The 20,931-nt window shown below is 45.9% G+C and overlaps 1 protein-coding gene across 1 annotated transcript in view; it reads right to left on the bottom strand.

Annotated features, from left to right (window-relative positions):
• Positions 1 to 3,760: 3,760 nt before the first annotated feature.
• The window catches only part of LOC121537021 (adenylate cyclase type 5-like), a 134,669-nt gene continuing 117,498 nt past the window's right edge, over positions 3,761 to 20,931 (bottom strand). Inside the window, exons 9-21 of the mRNA XM_041844752.2 lie at positions 17,679 to 17,701; positions 16,673 to 16,817; positions 15,602 to 15,699; positions 14,750 to 14,837; positions 10,819 to 10,935; positions 10,386 to 10,544; positions 10,001 to 10,176; positions 9,055 to 9,075; positions 8,231 to 8,363; positions 7,855 to 8,118; positions 6,781 to 6,985; positions 6,400 to 6,524; positions 3,761 to 6,079 (exon numbers count right to left, since the gene is read on the bottom strand). Of these exons, the coding sequence (XP_041700686.2) occupies positions 5,951 to 6,079; positions 6,400 to 6,524; positions 6,781 to 6,985; positions 7,855 to 8,118; positions 8,231 to 8,363; positions 9,055 to 9,075; positions 10,001 to 10,176; positions 10,386 to 10,544; positions 10,819 to 10,935; positions 14,750 to 14,837; positions 15,602 to 15,699; positions 16,673 to 16,817; positions 17,679 to 17,701 (1,683 nt within the window). The 3' untranslated portion in view covers positions 3,761 to 5,950. The remainder of the gene's footprint in view (positions 6,080 to 6,399; positions 6,525 to 6,780; positions 6,986 to 7,854; positions 8,119 to 8,230; positions 8,364 to 9,054; positions 9,076 to 10,000; positions 10,177 to 10,385; positions 10,545 to 10,818; positions 10,936 to 14,749; positions 14,838 to 15,601; positions 15,700 to 16,672; positions 16,818 to 17,678; positions 17,702 to 20,931) is intronic.

Here is a 20,931-nt window from a genome sequence, read left to right on the forward strand (position 1 = left end):
TCAGTCATCCGTGTCCCTTTGCAGAAAAACAGCCCCAAAGCATGATGTTTCCACCCCCATGCTTCACAGTAGGTATGGTGTTCTTTGGATGCAACTCAGCATTCTTTGTCCTCCAAACACGACGAGTTGAGTTTTTACCAAAAAGTTCTATTTTGGTTTCATCTGACCATATGCTCTTCTGGATCATCCAAATGCACTCTAGCAAACTTCAGACGGGCCTGGACATGTACTGGCTTAAGCAGGGGGACACGTCTGGCACTGCAGGATTTGAGTCCCTGGCGGCGTAGTGTGTTACTGATGGTAGGCTTTGTTACTTTGGTCCCAGCTCTCTGCAGGTCATTCATTAGGTCCCCCCGTGTGGTTCTGGGATTTTTGCTCACCGTTCTTGTGATCATTTTGATCCCACGGGGTGAGATCTTGCGTGGAGCCCCAGATCGAGGGAGATTATCAGTATGTCTTCCATTTCCTAATAATTGCTCCCACAGTTGATTTCTTCAAACCAAGCTGCTTACCTATTGCAGATTTAGTCTTCCCAGCCTGGTGCACGTCTACAATGTTGTTTCTGGTGTCCTTTGACAGCTCTTTGGTCTTGGCCATAGTGGAGTTTGGAGTGTGACTGTTTGAGGTTGTGGACAGGTGTCTTTTATACTGATAACAAGTTCAAACAGGTGCCATTAATACAGGTAACGAGTGGAGGACAGAGGAGCCTCTTAAAGAAGAAGTTACAGGTCTGTGAGAGCCAGAAATCTTGCTTGTTTGTAGGTGACCAAATACTTATTTTCCACCATAATTTGCAAATAAATTCATAAAAAATCCTACAATGTGATTTTCTGAATTTGTTTTCCTCAATTTGTCTGTCATAGTTGACGTGTACCTATGATGAAAATTACAGGCCTCTCTCATCTTTTTAAGTGGGAGAACTTGCACAATTGGTGGCTGACTAAATACTTTTTTCCCCCACTGTATATATAATATACACTCGGTGGCCAGTTCACAAAAATGGTTCGCTCCTACAGACAGTGAGTCACGTGGTCGTGGCTTGCTATATAAAGCAGGCAGACAGGCATCAAGGCACTCAGTTACTGTTCGATTGAATGCTAGAATGGGCAAAACGAGTGACCTAAACGACTTTGAGTGTGGCACGATCATCAGTATCTCTGAAACGGCTGGCCTCCTGGACTTTTCACGCAGGACAGTGTCTAGGGTTTACAGAGAATGGTGCAACCAACAAAAAACATCCAGTCAATGGCAGTCCTGTGGGTGAAAACAGCTCATTGATGAGAGGTCGAAGGAGAATGGCAAGAATCGTGCAAGCTAACAGGCGGGCCACAAACAGGCAAATAACGGTGCAGTACAACAAAACGGCATTTCGGTCCTTGTCACAGATTGGCTATTTCAGCAGACGACCACACCGAGTTCCACACCTAGAAACTAAAAACAAGAAGAAGCGCTCCAGTGGGCACGCGATCACCAACACTGGACAATTGAGGAGTGGAAAAACAATGCCTGGTCCAACAAATGCCGGTTCCTATTGCGTTATGCTGATGGCAGAGTCAGGATTTGGCGTAAGCAGCATTAGTCTATGACCCCTTCCTGCCATACTGGTCCCCTGTAGCTCAGTTAGTAGAGCATGGCGCTTGCAACGCCAGGGTTGTGGGTTCGTTTCCCACGGGGGGCCAGTATGGAAATGTATGCACTCACTAACTGTAAGTCGCTCTGGATAAGAGCGTCTGATAAGTGACTAAAATGTAAAAAATGGTGTCAACAGTACAGGCTGCTGGCGGTGGTGTAATGGTGTGGGGAATGTTTTCCTGGCACAAGTTAGGTCCCTTGATACCAATTGAGCGATGTTTCCATGCCCCGAAGAATTCAGGCTGTTCTGGAGCCAAAGGGGAGTCCGACCCAGTACTAGATGGGTGTACCTAATAAACTGACTGTATATGGGTGTACATCTGCAACAACCATCCAAATATAATAAGGTTATAGAAAGGCACATTGCATGCCACATAAAAAAAGGAGTTTCCAACAACAAGTTTGACATTTTAGTGGTTTATTTGAATGTAAAAAAAACAGCATAGTGTTTGACATGATAGAAAGCAAAGACAACCCAAGGTTAGCCTCTGACTAAAAACGCACTGATGCCATTTCTCTTCTTCTCGCCACTCCTTCATCTAGTGAACACCTCATGAGGTTCATACTATCTCCAAGTATACAGTGAGGGGAAAAAAGTGTTTGATCCCCTGCTGATTTTGTACGTTTGCCCACTGACAAAGAAATGATCAGTCTATCATTTTAATGGTAGGTTTATTTGAACAGTGAGAGACAGAATAACAACAACAAAATCCAGAAAAACGCATGTCGAAAATGTTATAAATTGATTTGCATTTTAATTAGGGAAATAAGTATTTGACCCCTCTGCAAAACATGAAAAACCCTTGTTGGCAATCACAGAGGTCAGACGTTTCTTGTAGTTGGCCACCAGGTTTGCACACATCTCAGGAGGGATTTTGTCCCACTCCTCTTTGCAGATCTTCTCCAAGACATTAAGGTTTCGAGGCTGACGTTTGGCAACTCGAACCTTCAGCTCCCTCCACAGATTTTCTATGGGATTAAGGTCTGGAGACTGGCTAGGCCACTCCAGGACCTTAATGTGCTTCTTCTTGAGCCACTCCTTTGTTGCCTTGGCCGTGTGTTTTGGTCATTGTCATGCTGGAATACCCATCCACAACCCATTTTCAATGCCCTGGCTGAGGGAAGGAGGTTCTCACCCAAGATTTGACGGTACATGGCCCCGTCCATCGTCCCTTTGATGCGGTGAAGTTGTCCTGTCCCCTTAGCAGAAAAACACCCCCAAAGCATAATGTTTCCACCTCCATGTTTGACAGTGGGGATGGTGTTCTTGGGGTCATAGGCAGCATTCCTCCTCCTCCAAACACAGCGAGTTGAGTTGATGCCAAAGAGCTCCATTTTGGTCTCATCTGACCACAACACTTTCACCCAGTTCTCCTCTGAATCATTCAGATGTTCATTGGCAAACTACAGACGGGCATGTATATGTGCTTTCTTGAGCAGGGGGACCTTGCCGGTGCTGCAGGATTTCAGTCCTTCACGGCGTAGTGTATTACCAATTGTTTTCTTGGTGACTATGGTCCCAGCTGCCTTGAGATCATTGACAAGATACTCCCGTGTAGTTCTGGGCTGATTCCTCACCGTTCTCATGATCATTGCAACTCCACGAGGTGAGATCTTGCATGGAGCCCCAGGCCGAGGGAGATGGACAGTTCTTTTGTGTTTCTTCCATTTGTGAATAATCGCACCAACTGTTGTCACCTTCTCACCAAGCTGCTTGGCGATGGTCTTGTAGCCCATTCCAGCCTTTTGTAGGTCTACAATCTTGTCCCTGACATCATTGGAGAGCTCTTTGGTCTTGGCCATGGTGGAGAGTTTGGAATCTGATTGATTGATTGCTTCTGTGGACAGGTGTCTTTTATACAGGTAACAAGCTGAGATTAGGAGCACTCCCTTTAAGAGTGTGCTCCTAATCTCAGCTCGTTACCTGTATAAAAGACACCTGGGAGCCAGAAATCTTTCTGATTGAGAGGTGGTCAAATACTTATTTCCCTCATTAAAATGCAAATCAATTTATAACATTTTTGACATGTGTTTTTCTGGATGTCTTTGTTTTTATTATGTCTCTCACTGTTCAAATAAACCTACCATTAAAATTATAGACTGATAATTTCTTTGTCAGTGGGCAAATGTACAAAATCAGCAGGGGATCAAATACTTTTTTCCATCACTGTAGGTAGAGGAAGGGAGCTATGCCCCACTGCCCCCCTAACAGAGACAGTCTGTCCCATCACCTGAAATATACCCAACCCCCCGAAGTCAAGTTTGAGAACGAACGTTAAAGGTAAATGGAATTCAATGGCACTGTATTTTCCTTGCTTATTTTCAAAGGCCCAGCAACTAAAGTACAATCTCAACCTCCTATAAAACCTTATAACACAACCGATGACACACAATGACGGTAAAAAAAAAGTCACAAGAGCAAAACATGGCACCATTTTGAGGAGTGGAGAGGGACTAAAGAATGTAGAAGGGTTTTAGTTTGAAATTATTAAAGACCAGAGGATAAGACATCTAATGGGGCTGCTCTAGTAAAACGGGTGTGCGACCCAAATAGCATACTATTGCCTACATAGTGCACTACTTTTGACCAGAGCCCTATGAGCCCTGGTCAAAAGTAATGCACTATATAAGGAATAGGGTGCCATTTGTGATGCAACCAGGAATAAAAACATACAGCAGGTCAAAGGTCAAAATGAAAACATCTCCACATGGACTCCCACAAAGCTGGTCCTTACTTTATTTAACATATCATCAGTATATTATAGCCTATAGAATAAAGGCCTCATTGGAGAACATTGGACATTCATTGGGTCATACTATCTGATTGAGCCAGGGGTGGTGGGATGGGGTGGGGACAGTAGCAGTGTACTGCAAAATGGCGTCTTAGAGCACCAAAACTATATATATCTATGGTATTGACTGACTGCAGGGTGTTAATAAGGTAAAATAAAATGGCCTTGCCACAAGTGCAGGCAACTGCTTGATATCCCCACCCCTAGCGAATGTGCATGATTGTAATAGGTCTCTGTCAGCTATGTACATCCGATTACACTTGGTGTTTATTTATAGATATTTCTCTCTAATATATTAATGTACAAAATATAGAATCTAAAATATCTGATAGAGTTTGGTGTTTTGGAGTCAAAATACAAAATGTTGAAAATACAAAAAAAGCTTTTCATTGACATCCTCGGTTGAAAGTGTTTTCAGTTCAAGCATGTGTGTGTGGTGGGGTCTGTGTGTGTTATTTGCGTATGTATGTGTGTGTCTAGCGCATGTCTGTGTGTGTGTGTGTTTCTGCGTGTGCGTGTGTGAGTAAAGTGTACTGGGGAAGAGTTCTGTAAACTCATGCAGAGCAGAGTAGAGCAGTCTCACTCTGGTCATTCAAGTACCCAGCCAGGTTAACACGGCCCACCTAGGACCCCTACTGGTGATGAAACACATTGCTCCTAGTAAAGGGTTTGACAGTGCTGCTGTGCTGGCTGGCGATGGCCATGTTAGTATGTAGTATACCCATGGTTTGGAGAATTGCAATATCTGTACCACTTAACAGTACAACAGTGTACAAAGACAACATACATGGACTGTATGGACAAAAACAATTTGTTTTCACATATATACACTTATATATACACATAAAACAGTGTGTGTTTTACGTGTATATATGGTTTTCAGTGTCTTCATGCAGGGTTTGTTTGGAGCGACTTGGATACTTCAGCAGAATGTCTATGACGACACACGTAGTGTAGCCATTTCCTCAGAGAACCTTACAGAGACCTAAAGTACTGCGAGATGATTGGCTGTAAGCTGTTCCTTATCTCACACTCTGACTGGTGGCAATAAGACTGTGAGAGATTGCTGCTGTCATAATGTGTCTCTGTCTGCTGCAGTCTGATGGGACTTCTTTGGTCTCTTCAGCGAACCCAGGCCCTCTAAGTCCCTCCCTCTGTCTCTTTCCCCCAATCCGAGAGGAGGCTGGGTGGGGTCTCCTTCACTCTGGGCCAATCGGAGGCTGACCTGTGCAGGTAGGGAGGGGCTAAATGTAGGAAAAGGATTATGGGTGGGGGGCAGAAAGTTCCCCAAGCTAACACAGGTCTATGAGCCTGCCTGTCAAAGGCTTGGGGGTCAGCCCCCTTTAGTCCAACAGCCCTTTCCCCTGAGCCTTCTACTTCTCCTGCGCCAGTGTCAGTCTGTTACTGGGGCTGCTTCTGAATAGGCCGCGTCTGAAATGGCACCCTTTTCCCTATGTAGTGCACTACTGGTCAAAAGTAGTGCACTATACATGGAATAGTGTGCCATTTCAGACACACCCTGGGTGTTAACTGCTGGGAGGTCCTCCAGTGAGGAAGTAGGTTTGCATCTCTCCTTTACCCTTCACCTTGACCAGGCCTCGGCACTCTAGTGTGTAGTTATAGGAGTTCAGCACATTGTACAGGTCAGAGGTCACCTGGCGGGAGAAAGAGAAAAGAGAGAGGTGGAGGAAGGGAATAAAGGGTAGAAAGTAAGACGTTTTAGTCATAAAGTGACACTGAGAAGATAGCAGTGTCCACATATCTTGATCATAGGCACACTGCCTCCACTTTCACACTACCACATGATAATATTCAAAATATATATATTTTTAAAAAGACCGCACACTGCAAGCTATGCTCCCATGTGCTTTATCAAAAATGTTCGAGCCTTATGTCTTCATCATAGTCAGAAAAAGGTCACAGAACAAATCCTAGGTGTGTTATCAGTTTCTACCGTGCTGTGTCTGTGAGTTACCTGGATCCTGTCAGGTACGCCAGTGCTGTCCATGCGGCTGGCAACATTGACTGTATTCCCCCAGATATCATACTGGGGCTTCCTGGCCCCGATCACCCCAGCCACCACTGGACCCATGTTCAGACCTGCAGCAGGTGGACAGGGATATGGTTCAGGATGTTTTTAACAATATACACAGTATGTTCAATATCATTTTGGGGGGTTTTCAGGGTTATGGGCCAGCAGAGTTTTTTACAGGTTAGGTCACATTTTTACCATTACTCATTATACATTTTGTGAGGCACTATCGCTTAAGCATACCATTATACTCATGAATAACCAATTGTCACGTCAAAATAAACAACAAGGCAACAAAATTATCTTTCCCATAGGCAGCCTTACCGATCTTCATCTTGAAGTTATTGAAGGAGTGTTCGTTGATGTACTTCATCTGATCCATGAGTCTCATGGCATAGTCTGCCAGGGCTCTGATGTGTGAGCGACCTTCCTTGTCGTAGGTAGAGTCGTTGAGGCCAGAGGCAGCCATGTAGGTACTGCCGATGGTCTTTATCTTCTCCAGCTGGCGGAACTGGTCCTCACTGATGATCTGGGGGAAGAAGAGGAGAATGGGGAAGTGAGTGGTGAGAGAAATACATTTACTACTTGGTTTGCTTGGGTTAATAGCATTGACATTGTTAGCTCTCTTTCAACATAACAGGGTCCAAGAATAGTCACTAGTACCCATAACGGTAGTTATATAAGGAGGAATATGATAGAAAAGAGATGCACGCACACACACACACACACACACACAAAGAGAAAGGCCCCTCTCTCCTCCTCCTCCCCCCTCCTCATACCTCTCCTCCTCCTCCCCCCTCCTCATACCTCTCCTCCTCCTCCTCATACCTCTCCTCCTCCTCCCCCTCCTCATACCTCTCCTCCTCCTCCCCCCTCCTCATACCTCTCCTCCTCCTCCCTCCTCCTCCCCCTCCTCATACCTCTCCTCCTCCTCCCTCCTCCTCCCCTCTCCTCAACTCTCCTCCCCTTCCTCATACCTCTCCTCCTCCTCCCCCCTCCTCATACCTCTCCTGCTCGTCCCCCTCCTCATAACTCTCCTCCTCCTCCCTCCTCCTCATACCTCTCCTCCTCCTCCTCCTCCTCCTCCCCCCTCCTCATACCTCTCCTCCTCCTCCTCATACCACTCCTCCTCCTCCCCCCTCCTCATACCTCTCCTCCTCCTCCCTCCTCCTCATACCTCTCTCCTCCTCCCCCTCCTCATACTGCTCCTCCTCCTCCTCCCTCCTCATACCTCTCTCCTCCTCCCCCCTCCTCATACCTCTCCTCCTCCCTCCTCCTCCTCCCCCCTCCTCATACCTCTCCTCCTCCTCACTCCTCCTCCCCCCTCCTCATACCTCTCCTCCTCCTCCCTCCTCCTCCCCCCTCCTCATACCTCTCTCCTCCCCCCTCCCCTCTCACCTCATCAAAGTCTGCGATGATCTCATTGAGCAGCCTGAGACACTCCACTCCCTCGTTGTTGGCCTCCAGCTCTACGTAGAACTCAGAGAAGTTGGAGATGGAGGCGAACATGACGGCCACACACTCACAGGACTGGTAGTAGAGCTCGTCGTTCCGGCGCTCCCGTGCCAGGAAGTGGGCGGCCACATCTTTAGGGAGGATGTTGTGGAGGAGGCGACGGTTGTAGGCCTGTAGCTCCTCCATCTCCTCTTTCTCCTCTGTGGCCTGGAGGGAAGGAGGGAGGGAGGGAGGGAAGGAAGGAAGGAGGGAGGCAGGGAAAAGAGGTATCAATGACCTTGGATAGCCCAGACACACACACAGACACACACACACCTACCTGTAGTTTCCAGAGGAAGTCGAGTCTGGCTGTGGACTCCACCTGCTGGGCGTGTAGATACAAGGCCAGGACGAAGACAGTGATGACCACGGGAGTCATGATCTTCAGAGGGACCTTAGAGTCCATCACACAGCTAGACAGAGAGGACAGACACCAAAGATCAACTACAGATCAACTACAGAGATCAATTACAGGCCTGAGGCCACAGCACTCTTTAATCTATGTTATCTAATAACTTTAGATACTACATACCATTACTAAACAATATACAAGGTCACAACACTGTTTATCAATGTTATCTAACTACCTAAGGCATATGAAGTACCAGGAAGATCTATAGGATCAATCAATCAATCAAATGTATTTATAAAGCCCTTTTTATATCTGCAGATGTCACAAAGTGCTATACAGAAACACAGCCTAAGACCCCAAACAGCAAGCAATGCAGATGTAGAAGCACGGTGGCTAGGAAAAACTCCCTAGTAAGGCAGGAACCTAGGAAGAAACCTAGAGAGGAACCAGGTTCTGAGGGGTGGCCAGTCCTCTTCTGGCTGTGCCCGGTGGAGATTATAAGAGTACATGGCCATGTAAGGCCAGATTGTTCTTCAAGCTGATCAAACGTTCATAGATGACCAGCAGGGTCAAATAATAATCACAGTGGTTGTAGAGGGTGCAACAGGTCAGTACCTCAGGAGTAAATGTCAGTTGGCTTTTCATAGCCGAGCATTCAGAGGCATTAAAGCTATAGTATAATGGATGCAATTGATCTCAAATAATTTGTGTGTTTCAATTTGTTTAGTAGTGTTAAGCTACATAAATCTCACCTTGTTCCATTTATGTGCTCACTGTGAAGAGAAAACAAACAGAGCACATTTTAGGGAGAGGGAGAAGCATAAAATACTATTGAACATTTTCAATCCTGCAGTTACATACTCCTGCCACCCAAGCCATAGACGGTTCTGTCTGCTTCCGCATGGCAAGCGGTACTGGAGCGCCAAGTCTGACACCAACAGGCTCCTGAACAGCTTCTATCCCCAAGCCATAAGACTGCTAAGTAGCTAACAAAATGGCTATACGGACTATCTGCATAGATCCTTTTTATTTGTATTTTTGCACTGACTCACTCACAACACACACTCACACACACATAACACGCCCACACATTCATATTGACTCTACACACGCACGCACACACACTCACATACAATCATCATATATGCTGCTGCTACTCTGTTTATCATATATCCTGATGCATAGTCACCTTACCCCTATACATACCTACCCCTACCACTCCAGTATCCCTGCACATTGTAAATATGGTATTGGAACTGACCCTGTATATAGCTTCATTACTTTTATCGTGTTCTTATTTCTATTTCTCGTGTGTTTTTGTTCTACTTTATTTTATAGTACTACTGGTATTGATGACTGCATTGTTGGGAAAGGCATTTCACTGTACTTGTGCACGTGACAATAAAACCTGTAATTTGAACTGTGAGAACCTGATCCAGTACAAATCGCTACACAACACTGTACCGTTGTGGTAAAGTCGCCTCATGATCCCACAGAAACACATTAACTTATGTCACTAGTGTTGTGAAAGAAAGGTAGATACCAGCACACTGTTGAATGCTCCTGCAGTTTTATTGTGCAAGGTTTCTACCCAAAGGCTTCTGCGGGAGTATTCAACAATGTTAGGGTATCAATTTTCTTTCATGGCTTTACTTTTTTTTTGTACCTGCAAGTTAATGGATTTTCTAAAATACTCACATAGCGTTGGCCATGACCAGCAGGTCTACGTTGTCGAACAGGCTGACCTCTGGCACTTCCATGATGAGGACGTAGAAGATCTCGATGAAGAGCATGAGTAGGAGTTTACCTATACTGCTGACCTGCAGGAAGACTGAGCTGGCCAGCAGGCTCAACAACACACAGGAAGAGAAGTACTACAGAGGGAGAGAGAGAGGGAGAGAGGGAGAGAGGGAGGGTGCAGGGAGGAGAGGAGGTAGAGGGAGGGAGAGAGAAGGGGGAGGCCGAGAGGGAGTGAGAGAGACGTCAAACATTTGCAAATCTTTTAGCATGCCATTGTGAAATGAATTGGCCACTTCTGGCTCAAGCCCAGCTGGGCACGCACACCACACAAACACACACACACCTCAGGGAAGTTGCAGTTGGGTGAGGGGCTACCACAGAAGCCGACTAGTGATTCAAGGGTGTAGTTGAGGCTGCGTGCATGGCAGGCGTTGACACTGCTGCGACTGATGTTCAGCTCCCAGCTCAGACAAGTCCTCAGGTCTCCAGTACTGCAGGTGAACTAGGGCGCAGAGGGCAGAGGTCAAATGGGGTTAACATGATTATGAATGAGAACTGGGCAGTGTTCAGTAGGCACGAAACATCTGAACTTGTCCAATAAGAAATACTTGTTTTTGTTTTCTGTTTGCAAAAATGTTTAGCTGCGGTGTGCCCTAATGAACACAACCCACAGATGTCAAACACTCATTAATGCATAAGCATGTAAGCTTTGCTGTCAGGGTTTTGCCCTTCAAATGATCTGTGCAACCATTTGGAGTGGAAGCTCAGGGACTTACAATGTTGATGAAGGCAGAGAGAAAGACCAGGATGATGGTGAAGACTCCCACCAGGGTGCTGTTGAGTCTGGACTGGACGATACTCTTGGACAGGGTCTGGAGAGGCACCGGGAAAAACTGTCCCGAGCGCAGGGGACGGAGGGAGAGGGCATGGTCAGTAGGTCAGTCTATTTCATCCCTGAGTTATTAGAGAATGTTGTGTTTGTATCCTATAGGCCACAATACCAGCTATGACTTTTGGCTGCAATTCAACTCATGTTGGTTGAAGTGCTGTCCTACTCCTCTTCCACAAAACCAGACTCAAATCAAATCAAATCAAATTTCATTGGCCACATGCGCCAGGTAGGTGCAGGTGCAGACATTACAGTGAAATGCTTACTTACAGCCCTTAACCAACAGTGCATTTATTTTTTAATAAAAAAGTAAAATAAAACAACAACAAAAAAGTGTTGAGAAAAAAAGACCAGAAGTAAAATAAAATAACAGTAGGGAGGCTATATATACAGGGGGGTACCGGTGCAGAGTCAATGTGCGGGGGTACCGGCTAGTTGAGGTAGTTGAAGTAATATCTACATGTGGGTAGAGTTAAAGTGACTATGCATAAATAATTAACAGAGTAGCAGCAGCGTAAAAAGATGGGGTGGGGGGGGGGGCAGTGCAAATAGTCCGGGTAGCCATGATTAGCTGTTCAGGAGTCTTATGGCTTGGGGGTAGAAGCTGTTGACAAGTCTTTTGGACCTAGACTTGGCACTCCGTTACCGCTTGCCGTGCGGTAGCAGAGAGAACAGTCTATGACTAGGGTGGCTGTAGTCTTTGACAATTTTGAGGTCCTTCCTCTGACACCGCCTGGTATAGAGGTCCTGGATGGCAGGAAGCTTGGCCCCAGTGATGTACTGGGCCGTACGCACTACCCTCTGTAGTGCCTTGCGGTTGGAGGCCGAGCAGTTGCCATACCAGGCGGTGATGCAACCAGTCAGGATGCTCTTGATGGTGCAGCTGTAGAATATTTTGAGGATCTGAGGACCCATGCCAAATCTTTTCAGTCTCCTGAGGTGGAATAGGCTTTGTCATGACCTCTTCACGACTGTCTTGGTGTGTTTGGACCATGATAGTTTGTTGGTGATGTGGACACCAAGGAACTTGAAGCTCTCAACCTGTTCCACTACAGCCCCGTCGATGAGAATGGGGGCGTGCTCAGTCCTCTCTTTTTTTCCTGTAGTCCACAATCATCTCCTTTGTCTTGGTCACGTTGAGGGAGAGATTGTTATCCTGGCACCACACGGCCAGGTCTCTGACCTCCTCCCTATAGGCTGTCTCATCGTTGTCCGTGATCAGGCCTACCACTGTTGTGTCGTCGGCAAACTTAATGATGGTGTTGGAGTCGTGCCTGGCCATGCAGTCATGTGTGAACAGGGCGTACAGGAGGGGACTGAGCACGCACCCCTGAGGGGCCCCCGTGTTGAGGATCAGTGTGGCAGATGTGTTGTTACCTACCCTTACCACCTGGGGGCGGCCCGCCAGGAAGTAATAAGGATCCAGTTGCAGAGGGAGGTGTTTAGTCCCCTTACAATGCATGCAGCATTTTCAACATATATACAGTATCATAACTGTAGTGTAGATCCTATAGAGATCGCATTTGACCTGGTGAGTTATGAAGAATACTCTTTGGAATTCTAAACCCCTCACTTACAGTGCCACAATGACAATATTATCAAAGCCGCTTACAATATATAAAAATCCCTAATTTAATCTCATCAGTATACAACTAAAGAAGATCATAAGCCTGTTGTTCTTCTTGTCTCCAATTCCCATTTAAGGGCTTATTTCATTTCTCCCAAGCCGGCCATCAGCCAATGAGGAGAAAGCAGGAAATGAAATATACACTGCTCAATAAAATAAAGGGAACACTAAAATAACACATCCTAGATCTGAATGAATGAAATAATCGTATTAAATACTTTTTTCTTTACATAGTTGAATGTGCTGACAACAAAATCACACTTAAATTATCAATGGAAATCAAATGTATCAACCCATGGAGGTCTGGATTTGGAGTCACCCTCAAAATGAAAGTGGAAAACCACACTACAGGCTGATCCAACTTTGATGTAATGTCCTTAAAACAAGTCAAAATGAGTCTCAGTAGTGTGTGTGGCCTCCACGTGCCTGTATGACCTCCCTACAACGCCTGGGCATGCTCCTGATGAGGTGGCGGATGGTCTCCTGAGGGATCTCCTCCCAGACCTGGACTAAAGCATCCGCCAACTCCTGGACAGTCTGTGGTGCAACGTGGCGTTGGTGGATGGAGCGAGACATGATGTCCCAGATGTGCTGAATTGGATTCAGGTCTGGGGAACGGGCGGGCCAGTCCATAGCATCAATGCCTTCCTCTTGCAGGAACTGCTGACAAACTCCAGCCACATGAGGTCTAGCATTGTCTTGCATTAGGAGGAACCCAGGGCCAACCGCACCAGCATATGGTCTCACAAGGGGTCTGAGGATCTCATCTCAGTACCTAATGGCAGTCAGGCTACCTCTGGCGAGCACATGGAGGGCTGTGCGGCCCCCCAAAGAAATGCCACCCCACACCATGACTGACCCACCGCCAAACCGGTCTTGCTGGAGGATGTTGCAGGCAGCAGAACGTTCTCCACGGCATCTCCAGACTCTGTCACGTCTGTCACGTGCTCAGTGTGAACCTGCTTTCATCTGTGAAGAGCACAGGGCGCCAGTGGCGAATTTGCCAATCTTGGTGTTCTCTGGCAAATGCCAAATGTCCTGCACGGTGTTGGGCTGTAAGCACAACCCCCACCTGTGGACGTCGGCCCTCATACCACCCTCATGGAGTCTGTTTCTGACCGTTTGAGCAGACACATGCACATTTGTGGCCTACTGGAGGTCATTTTGCAGGGCTCTGGCAGTGCTCCTCCTGCTCCTCCTTGCACAAAGGCGGAGGTAGCAGTCCTGCTGCTGGGTTGTAGCCCTCCTACGGCCTCCTCCACGTCTCCTGATGTACTGGCCTGTCTACCGGTAACGCCTCCACAGCAAACCTTCTTGCCACAGCTCGCATTGATGTGCCATCCTGGATGAGCTGCACTACCTGAGCCACTTGTGTGGGTTGTAGACTCCATCTCATGCTACCACTAGAGTGAAAGCACCGCCAGCATTCAAAAGTGACCAAAACATCAGCCAGGAAGCATAGGAACTGAGAAGTGGTCTGTGGTCACCACTTGCAAAACCAGTCCTTTATTGGGGGTGTCTTGCTAATTGCCTATAATTTCCACCTGTTGTCTATTCCATTTGCACAACAGCATGTGACATTTATTGTCAATCAGTGTTGCTTCCTAAGTGGACAGTTTGATTTCACAGAAGTGTAATTGACTTGGAGTTACATTGTGTTGTTTAAGTGTTCCCTTTATTTTTTTGAGCAGTGTATATAGAGCCCTCCAGGAACAACAACAACACAGCTATGACATCATTAGTCGGCTGCCGTTGTTCTCAAACATCTTTAACTGACAAAGCAGTAATACCCCTATTGTGAGCTTACGTCCACTTCAATCTTTCGCCCAATTACATACCAGTTCCTCTCTAAAGGCCTCACTAAGCAGTCTGACTCTGACTGTATCTCTCCGGGGGACTGCTGCTCTCAGGGCAGTTAAAAATCAATACCATCCACCAAGCAGGTTTACCTGCTGTGTGATTGGCCCAGTCATGCTGTGGAAACAGACCTGTTATACTGTGCGATACAACATTCCCAGACAGCCACAGAGAGCTCCCACTGCGCCAGTGCGTCAGGCTAAGGGATAGAGCTATATGGGTACTGGATAGATGGGCATTGCGTCGCCCATTGTCTTGTGGTATAGACATCGACGTCATAGTATGAGGAAGCTTCCGAACACAAACAAATTCCTGGGAAAACCTAAGTACTCACCCCAAAGCAGGAGTAGACTGCTGAGACAAACATGACAGCCATCAGGATGATCAGACAGGTGGTGTAAAACCCAATCATCAGAGTGGAGCTGAGGAAGAACAGCGAGAGAGAGAGGGAGAGAGTGGTAGGATAAATATGAGTAAATACGTCTGAGACCGTGAGATAAAAGGATAAAGGAAAAGGGGATAATAAAAAAGGAATGGTGAAGAAAATATCAATACAGAGGGAGTGAAGGAGAGAGAGAGAGAGAGAAAGATAGAGGGGTACACACTTGAGGAGCATCCTTGAGAATGAACAAACAGCCAGCTGCCGGCAGCCCCAGCGGTACCCATCAGCCCCTCCGGCAGAGGAGGAGGAAAGGTGGTGACAGCAGGTGACGGGACATTTATTAATGTCTGGGCCAAGTCCCTGTACTGGGCCAGTCTGGGACTGCCTGTCCTGGGTCCCCTCAAGTACCAGCTTCATCTAGGTACTGTCTATCTCAGTCTCCTCCTCTACTCATCCCCAAAGCCCTGCCCTCAGCCCAGGAAGACCTAGGGCTCCAGGTTGTGAATGATATGGGAGATATGCACTGTTGTTCACTAGTAGAGAATTATTCAGCACTTACTGTGGTACTATACTGTATGAATTACCACTAGGAGAGATTCAGTACTTACTGTGGTACTATACTGTATGAATATCCACTAGGAGAGATTCAGTACTTACTGTGGTACTATACTGTATGAATATCCACTAGGAGAGATTCAGTACTTACTGTGGTACTATACTGTATGAATATCCACTAGGAGAGATTCAGTACTTACTGTGGTACTATACTGTATGAATATCCACTAGGAGAGATTCAGTACTTACTGTGGTACAATGACGATCTGGATGAAACATATGAAGAGGAAGACAAGAGATGCACAGGCCACGTACGCTCCAAATCTGGAGTCCACTTGTTTGGAGTACTGAAGGAGAAACGGAAATGGAAGAATATAAGAGAAGAAAGGTAAACAGAGGCTGGCTGACTGCTTCACATCTCACTTCAAACCCTTTTGTACAGTATACTGACACAACAGCATGGTAAGGGTTACACAGCTGAACTGCAATCCATAGCCTAATGTATGGTACTCAGGAGGTCAATTATGAGATCTGTATGTGGACAGGTAATGGAGGAAAACAACGGCAGTGATTATCTCTCCCACAAAAGACTGGGCTATTGGCTGGGGGCAGACACACTGAGAGAGGGATTTTGATCCCCTCTATGTAGCCACTATACAGCCCACCATACCCCACCCTCAGCGGGGTTGTCAGAAATCGGAAGCATCCGGTTTTCAGGGAAAAGCAGAGAAGAGGCAAAGCCTGAAAACTGTATGCTTCCAACCCTGCTCAAGCGTTTATTTTACGTCTGTTACGTTAGGTTAACCAGACCCTGACGAGAGAGAATGACAGATGGATGAGAGAGACAGAGGGAGAGGAGAAATACAGCAGGTTGAAAATGGGGCCTCTCTGCCTCTTCTCTTTCAGTCGGCTTTCACCCTCTCTCGCCTTCCCTCTCACCTTTTATGTATCTTCTCTTTTAACCAAATCATTTTTACCACTCTCTCTCTCCCACTCTCCCTTCATTTAAGCTTTAATTGACATGCCCTGGATATGTCAAACCAGTGAGTGGTGTAGCAATTTGTAGCAGAATTGCATTTTTCAATTTTTACTGACCATGACACCTGACAAGGAAAAATCCCTTAGTTATAGACTAACACTAAACCTTTTTCCTGGTCAAGCCTTGTAGTCAGGAAAAACCCAAGGCCCTGAGTTTGACAATCAATTCTGACACAAACGAATACACTGCTCACTCGTTTGACATATCTACTGCTAAAGATCTATCCAGAAAATTCACTCAGGGTCCTAGTCTGATTATGTGGAGTCACTTCCCGTCAGTACCTTCTTCTCCAGGTCTGGTTCTCTGAAGGTCAGCAGGAACTTCTTGACGTGTTCGGAGCGTAGCCGGTCGATACTCCTGGCGTCGATGGCTCTCCCTAGGAACTCGTCCACCTCGTCCTCTGGGTTCAGGTTTTCCTGCGTGTTTCTGAAAATGAAATGTCTAGATAACACAAGACGAGGAGACACTTTTTTGTTTTCTGTTTCAGGCCATCACAAGAGGTCCTATGTCTCTATGGGCCAGCCCGCCCCCAGTCCCGCAACCACAACCACACGCAACAACCACAACTTAACTCCACACCTCACCACAGAACTGCATCACCTCAATCAAGTGTGGCCATAACAAGCAAAGTGATTGAGATCATCAGACCACTGTCATCATGTTAGTTTGATTGGACTAATCAGTCGTTGAATCAGCAGTGTATTGTTTGATTGCATAAATTACAGAGGCAATCTGGCCTATTGTCAGTGGATCAGTGGACAAGTTCAAACCAGGTGATTAGAATGTTTTATGAATAACAGACAGCATACGTTAAAGTGAGTTTGGGAAGACACTGAGATCACTGTCCACTCATGGGTATGAATGTCATGGCCATGTCATACAAGAAACATGGCGAGTTGGATGTTCTGGTCGTGTTTTCGATTGCTATGCTGTGTATTATAATAATATAATAATAATATGCCATTTAGCAGACGCTTTTATCCAAAGCGACTTACAGTCATGCGTGCATACATTTTTGTGTATGGGTGGTCCCGGGGATCGAACCCACTACCTTGGCGTTACAAGCGCCATGCTCTACCAGCTGAGCTACAGTAGTGAAAGCCGACTATTATAGCTACAGTAGTTTAATTCTGTGACTGCCACACACCTATCCAGATAATTTAAAGATCTATGGCTTTGATACTGCCATTTTGTCTTTAGAAACCCTGAAAACATGACCTGCAGCAGAAGGCAGCCCACCACCTTGACTCACAGGAGGCGAGATGGGGAGAAGGGTTCTCTACTCACTTGTCCTTGGGGTCTTCAAATCCCTAGAAGAGAGAAGAAAAGAGCAGAACAGAGTGTTAGCTGACTGGAAAACATCTGCAAACAGAGAAGCTTAAGTGGTGCTTGAGTTTCTTTAGAAGAGAAAGAGGTAGGATCCATCCACACAGTCAGGTGTTGACAAAAGATTGAGCGTCAACCACCAAGACAAGAGACTGACACCTCTGCCAGCTTCATTTCTGCCCAAGCTCTCAGCTCAAGATGCTAAAAACAACAACAGAAGCTCCATCCCAAACGGCACCCTATTCCCTCCCTACATAGTGTACTGCTTTGACCAGGACCCATAGAGCTCTGGTCAAAAGTAGTGCACTATATAGGGAATAGGGTGCCATATCGGACACATTCAAAGTTGAGAACAACAGCTAGCCAGGCATCTTCCTGGGGAGATGAGTCAATAGTGCTTCTATAGAAGACTGTCTGCCTGTCATAAGACCATTGAGGGGGTCTCTCTGAGCCTTCATTAAAGCTTGACACTGATAATTATACCAGCAGGGTGGTTAGTGTTGCTTACCACACACCTAATTCATAATAATGTATGTTTATTTATTTACATCACATGGGGCTCTATTTGAACAAACCTAACGCAATGGTAAATTAAAGTGCTGGCAGTAGTGCTATAGGTCCCTGGTGTGTCAGAAATATAGCTGGCAGTGGTGCAAAAGGGCTAAGTTTTGATGAATAAACAAATTGTAGGTATGACGAGGGCTTGGACACTCACTGGCCATTCAGCACATTCCGTGCCTTAATACTGCATGCGTTTGTCTCAAGTTCTGTAGGTTATTGACGGTCTTTGCGTTGTCAACAACTCCAATTCGGCTGAGGGACAGAATATTCTCATCCTGGTCCATTGTGGATTGATATTACAGTTTATTGAATAGCATAGGCTAAAGTAACGAGTAATGTCAACAACAACAAAAAAACATCCAGTGTTAGCTCAATAGCCTATGTTTGGAGTGTTGGCAGTAAACATTGTTGTAATTGGCTTCAATGAGCTATAGCCGAACCTACATGTCTCTACACATCACACTTAAAATCAAAAATACTAGGCTCACGTAAATTGTATTGTATGTGTGAGGCACGTTCTCAATAAGCAAAATATAGCCTAGGCCTAATGTTGATACTGCATTATATAGGACTGAATCATTTAAATACATTTGGAGGAGTGCGTCTTTGGTAACCGGATGAGAGGCGCACTTTGGAGATGGGGATGGATACTTGAACAAGCTAAACGAAGTATGCAGGTAGGTATATGTGTGTATGTTTTAGGATGTGCATTATATTAGAAATTCAAGGCACTCTGACAAATAGACCATTTAAACACCTTTTATGGGCTACTTTGCAAGCCAGGATAAATAAGACATGACGCATTTCTGTTAACCCAGCCTTAGTAGCCTAGGGCTAGGGTAAGGGTAGCCTATGGAGGGCTTGATATAAAACGGAAAACAAGCAATATGTTTTTTAAAACAACAACAATATTTCTAAATAGGATGGGGTCAGAAGCATGATAGCATAAATCACTTCTCTCGTTCCATGGCACTGTGTGCACACGTAGGCCTAAATGTATTTACTAATAACATTCACACGTCTATACCAAATACTATGCTCATGTCAATTCGATTATTGCCTATGTGCATTATAGGACGACTGAATAGTTTGGAGGCGCGCGTCTTTGGTAATCGGACGAAGGGCGCGCTTTGAAAATGAGGATGGATAGCCTACTTGAACAAGTGAAATGAAGTATGCTGTATGTGAATTGTGAATAATTAAAAAGCATGAGGGGAAAAAAAATAAAAATACAGTGGGGAGGACAAGTATTTGATACACTGCCGATTTTGCAGGTTTTCCTACTTACAAAGCATGTAGAGGTCTGTAATTTTTATCATAGGTACACTTCAACTGTGAGAGACTGAATCTAAAACAAAAATCCAGAAAATCACATTGTATGATTTTTAAGTAATTAATTTGCATTTTATTGCATGACATAAGTATTTGATCACCTACCAACCAGTAAGAATTCCGGCTCTCACAGACCTGTTAGTTTTTCTTTAAGAAGCCCTCCTGTTCTCCACTCATTACCCGTATTAACTGCACCTGTTTGAACTCGTTACCTGTATAAAAGACACCTGTCCACACACTCAATCAAACAGACTCCAACCTCTCCACAATGGCCAAGACCAGAGAGCTGTGTAAGGACATCAGGGATAAAATTGTAGACCTGCACAAGGCTGGGATGGGCTACAGGACAATAGGCAAGCAGCTTGGTGAGAAGGCAACAACTGTTGGCGTAATTATTAGAAAATGGAAGATGTTCAAGATGACGGTCAATCACCCTCGGTCTGGGGCTCCATGCAAGATCTCACCTCGTGGGGCATCAATGATCATGAGGAAGGTGAGGGATCAGCCCAGAACTACACGGCAGGACCTGGTCAATGACCTGAAGAGAACTGGGACCACAGTCTCAAAGAAAACCATTAGTAACACACTACGCCGTCATGGATTAAAATCCTGCAGCGCACGCAAGGTCCCCCTGCTCAAGCCAGCGCATGTCCAGGCCCGTCTGAAGTTTGCCAATGACCATCTGGATGATCCAGAGGAGGAATGGGAGAAGGTCATGTGGTCTGATGAGACAAAAATAGAGCTTTTTGGTCTAAACTCCACTCGCCGTGTTTGGAGGAAGAAGAAGGATGAGTACAACCCCAAGAACACCATCCTAACCGTGAAGCATGGAGGTGGAAACATCATTCTTTGGGGATGCTTTTCTGCAAAGGGGACAGGACGACTGCACCGTATTGAGGGGAGGATGGATGGGGCCATGTATCGCGAGATCTTGGCCAACAACCTCCTTCCCTCAGTAAGAGCATTGAAGATGGGTCGTGGCTGGGTCTTCCAGCATGACAACGACCCGAAACACACAGCCAGGGCAACTAAGGAATGGCTCCGTAAGAAGCATCTCAAGGTCCTGGAGTGGCCTAGCCAGTCTCCAGACCTGAACCCAATAGAAAATCTTTGGAGGGAGCTGAAAGTCCGTATTGCCCAGTGACAGCCCCGAAACTTGAAGGATCTGGAGAAGGTCTGTATGGAGGAGTGGGCCAAAATCCCTGCTGCAGTATGTGCAAACCTGGTCAAGACCTACAGGAAACGTATGATCTCTGTAATTGTAAACAAAGGTTTCTGTACCAAATATTAAGTTCTGCTTTTCTGATGTATCAAATACTTA

This window comes from Coregonus clupeaformis, chromosome 23 (genome assembly GCF_020615455.1).
Source record: "Coregonus clupeaformis isolate EN_2021a chromosome 23, ASM2061545v1, whole genome shotgun sequence".
Taxonomy (NCBI): domain Eukaryota; kingdom Metazoa; phylum Chordata; class Actinopteri; order Salmoniformes; family Salmonidae; genus Coregonus; species Coregonus clupeaformis.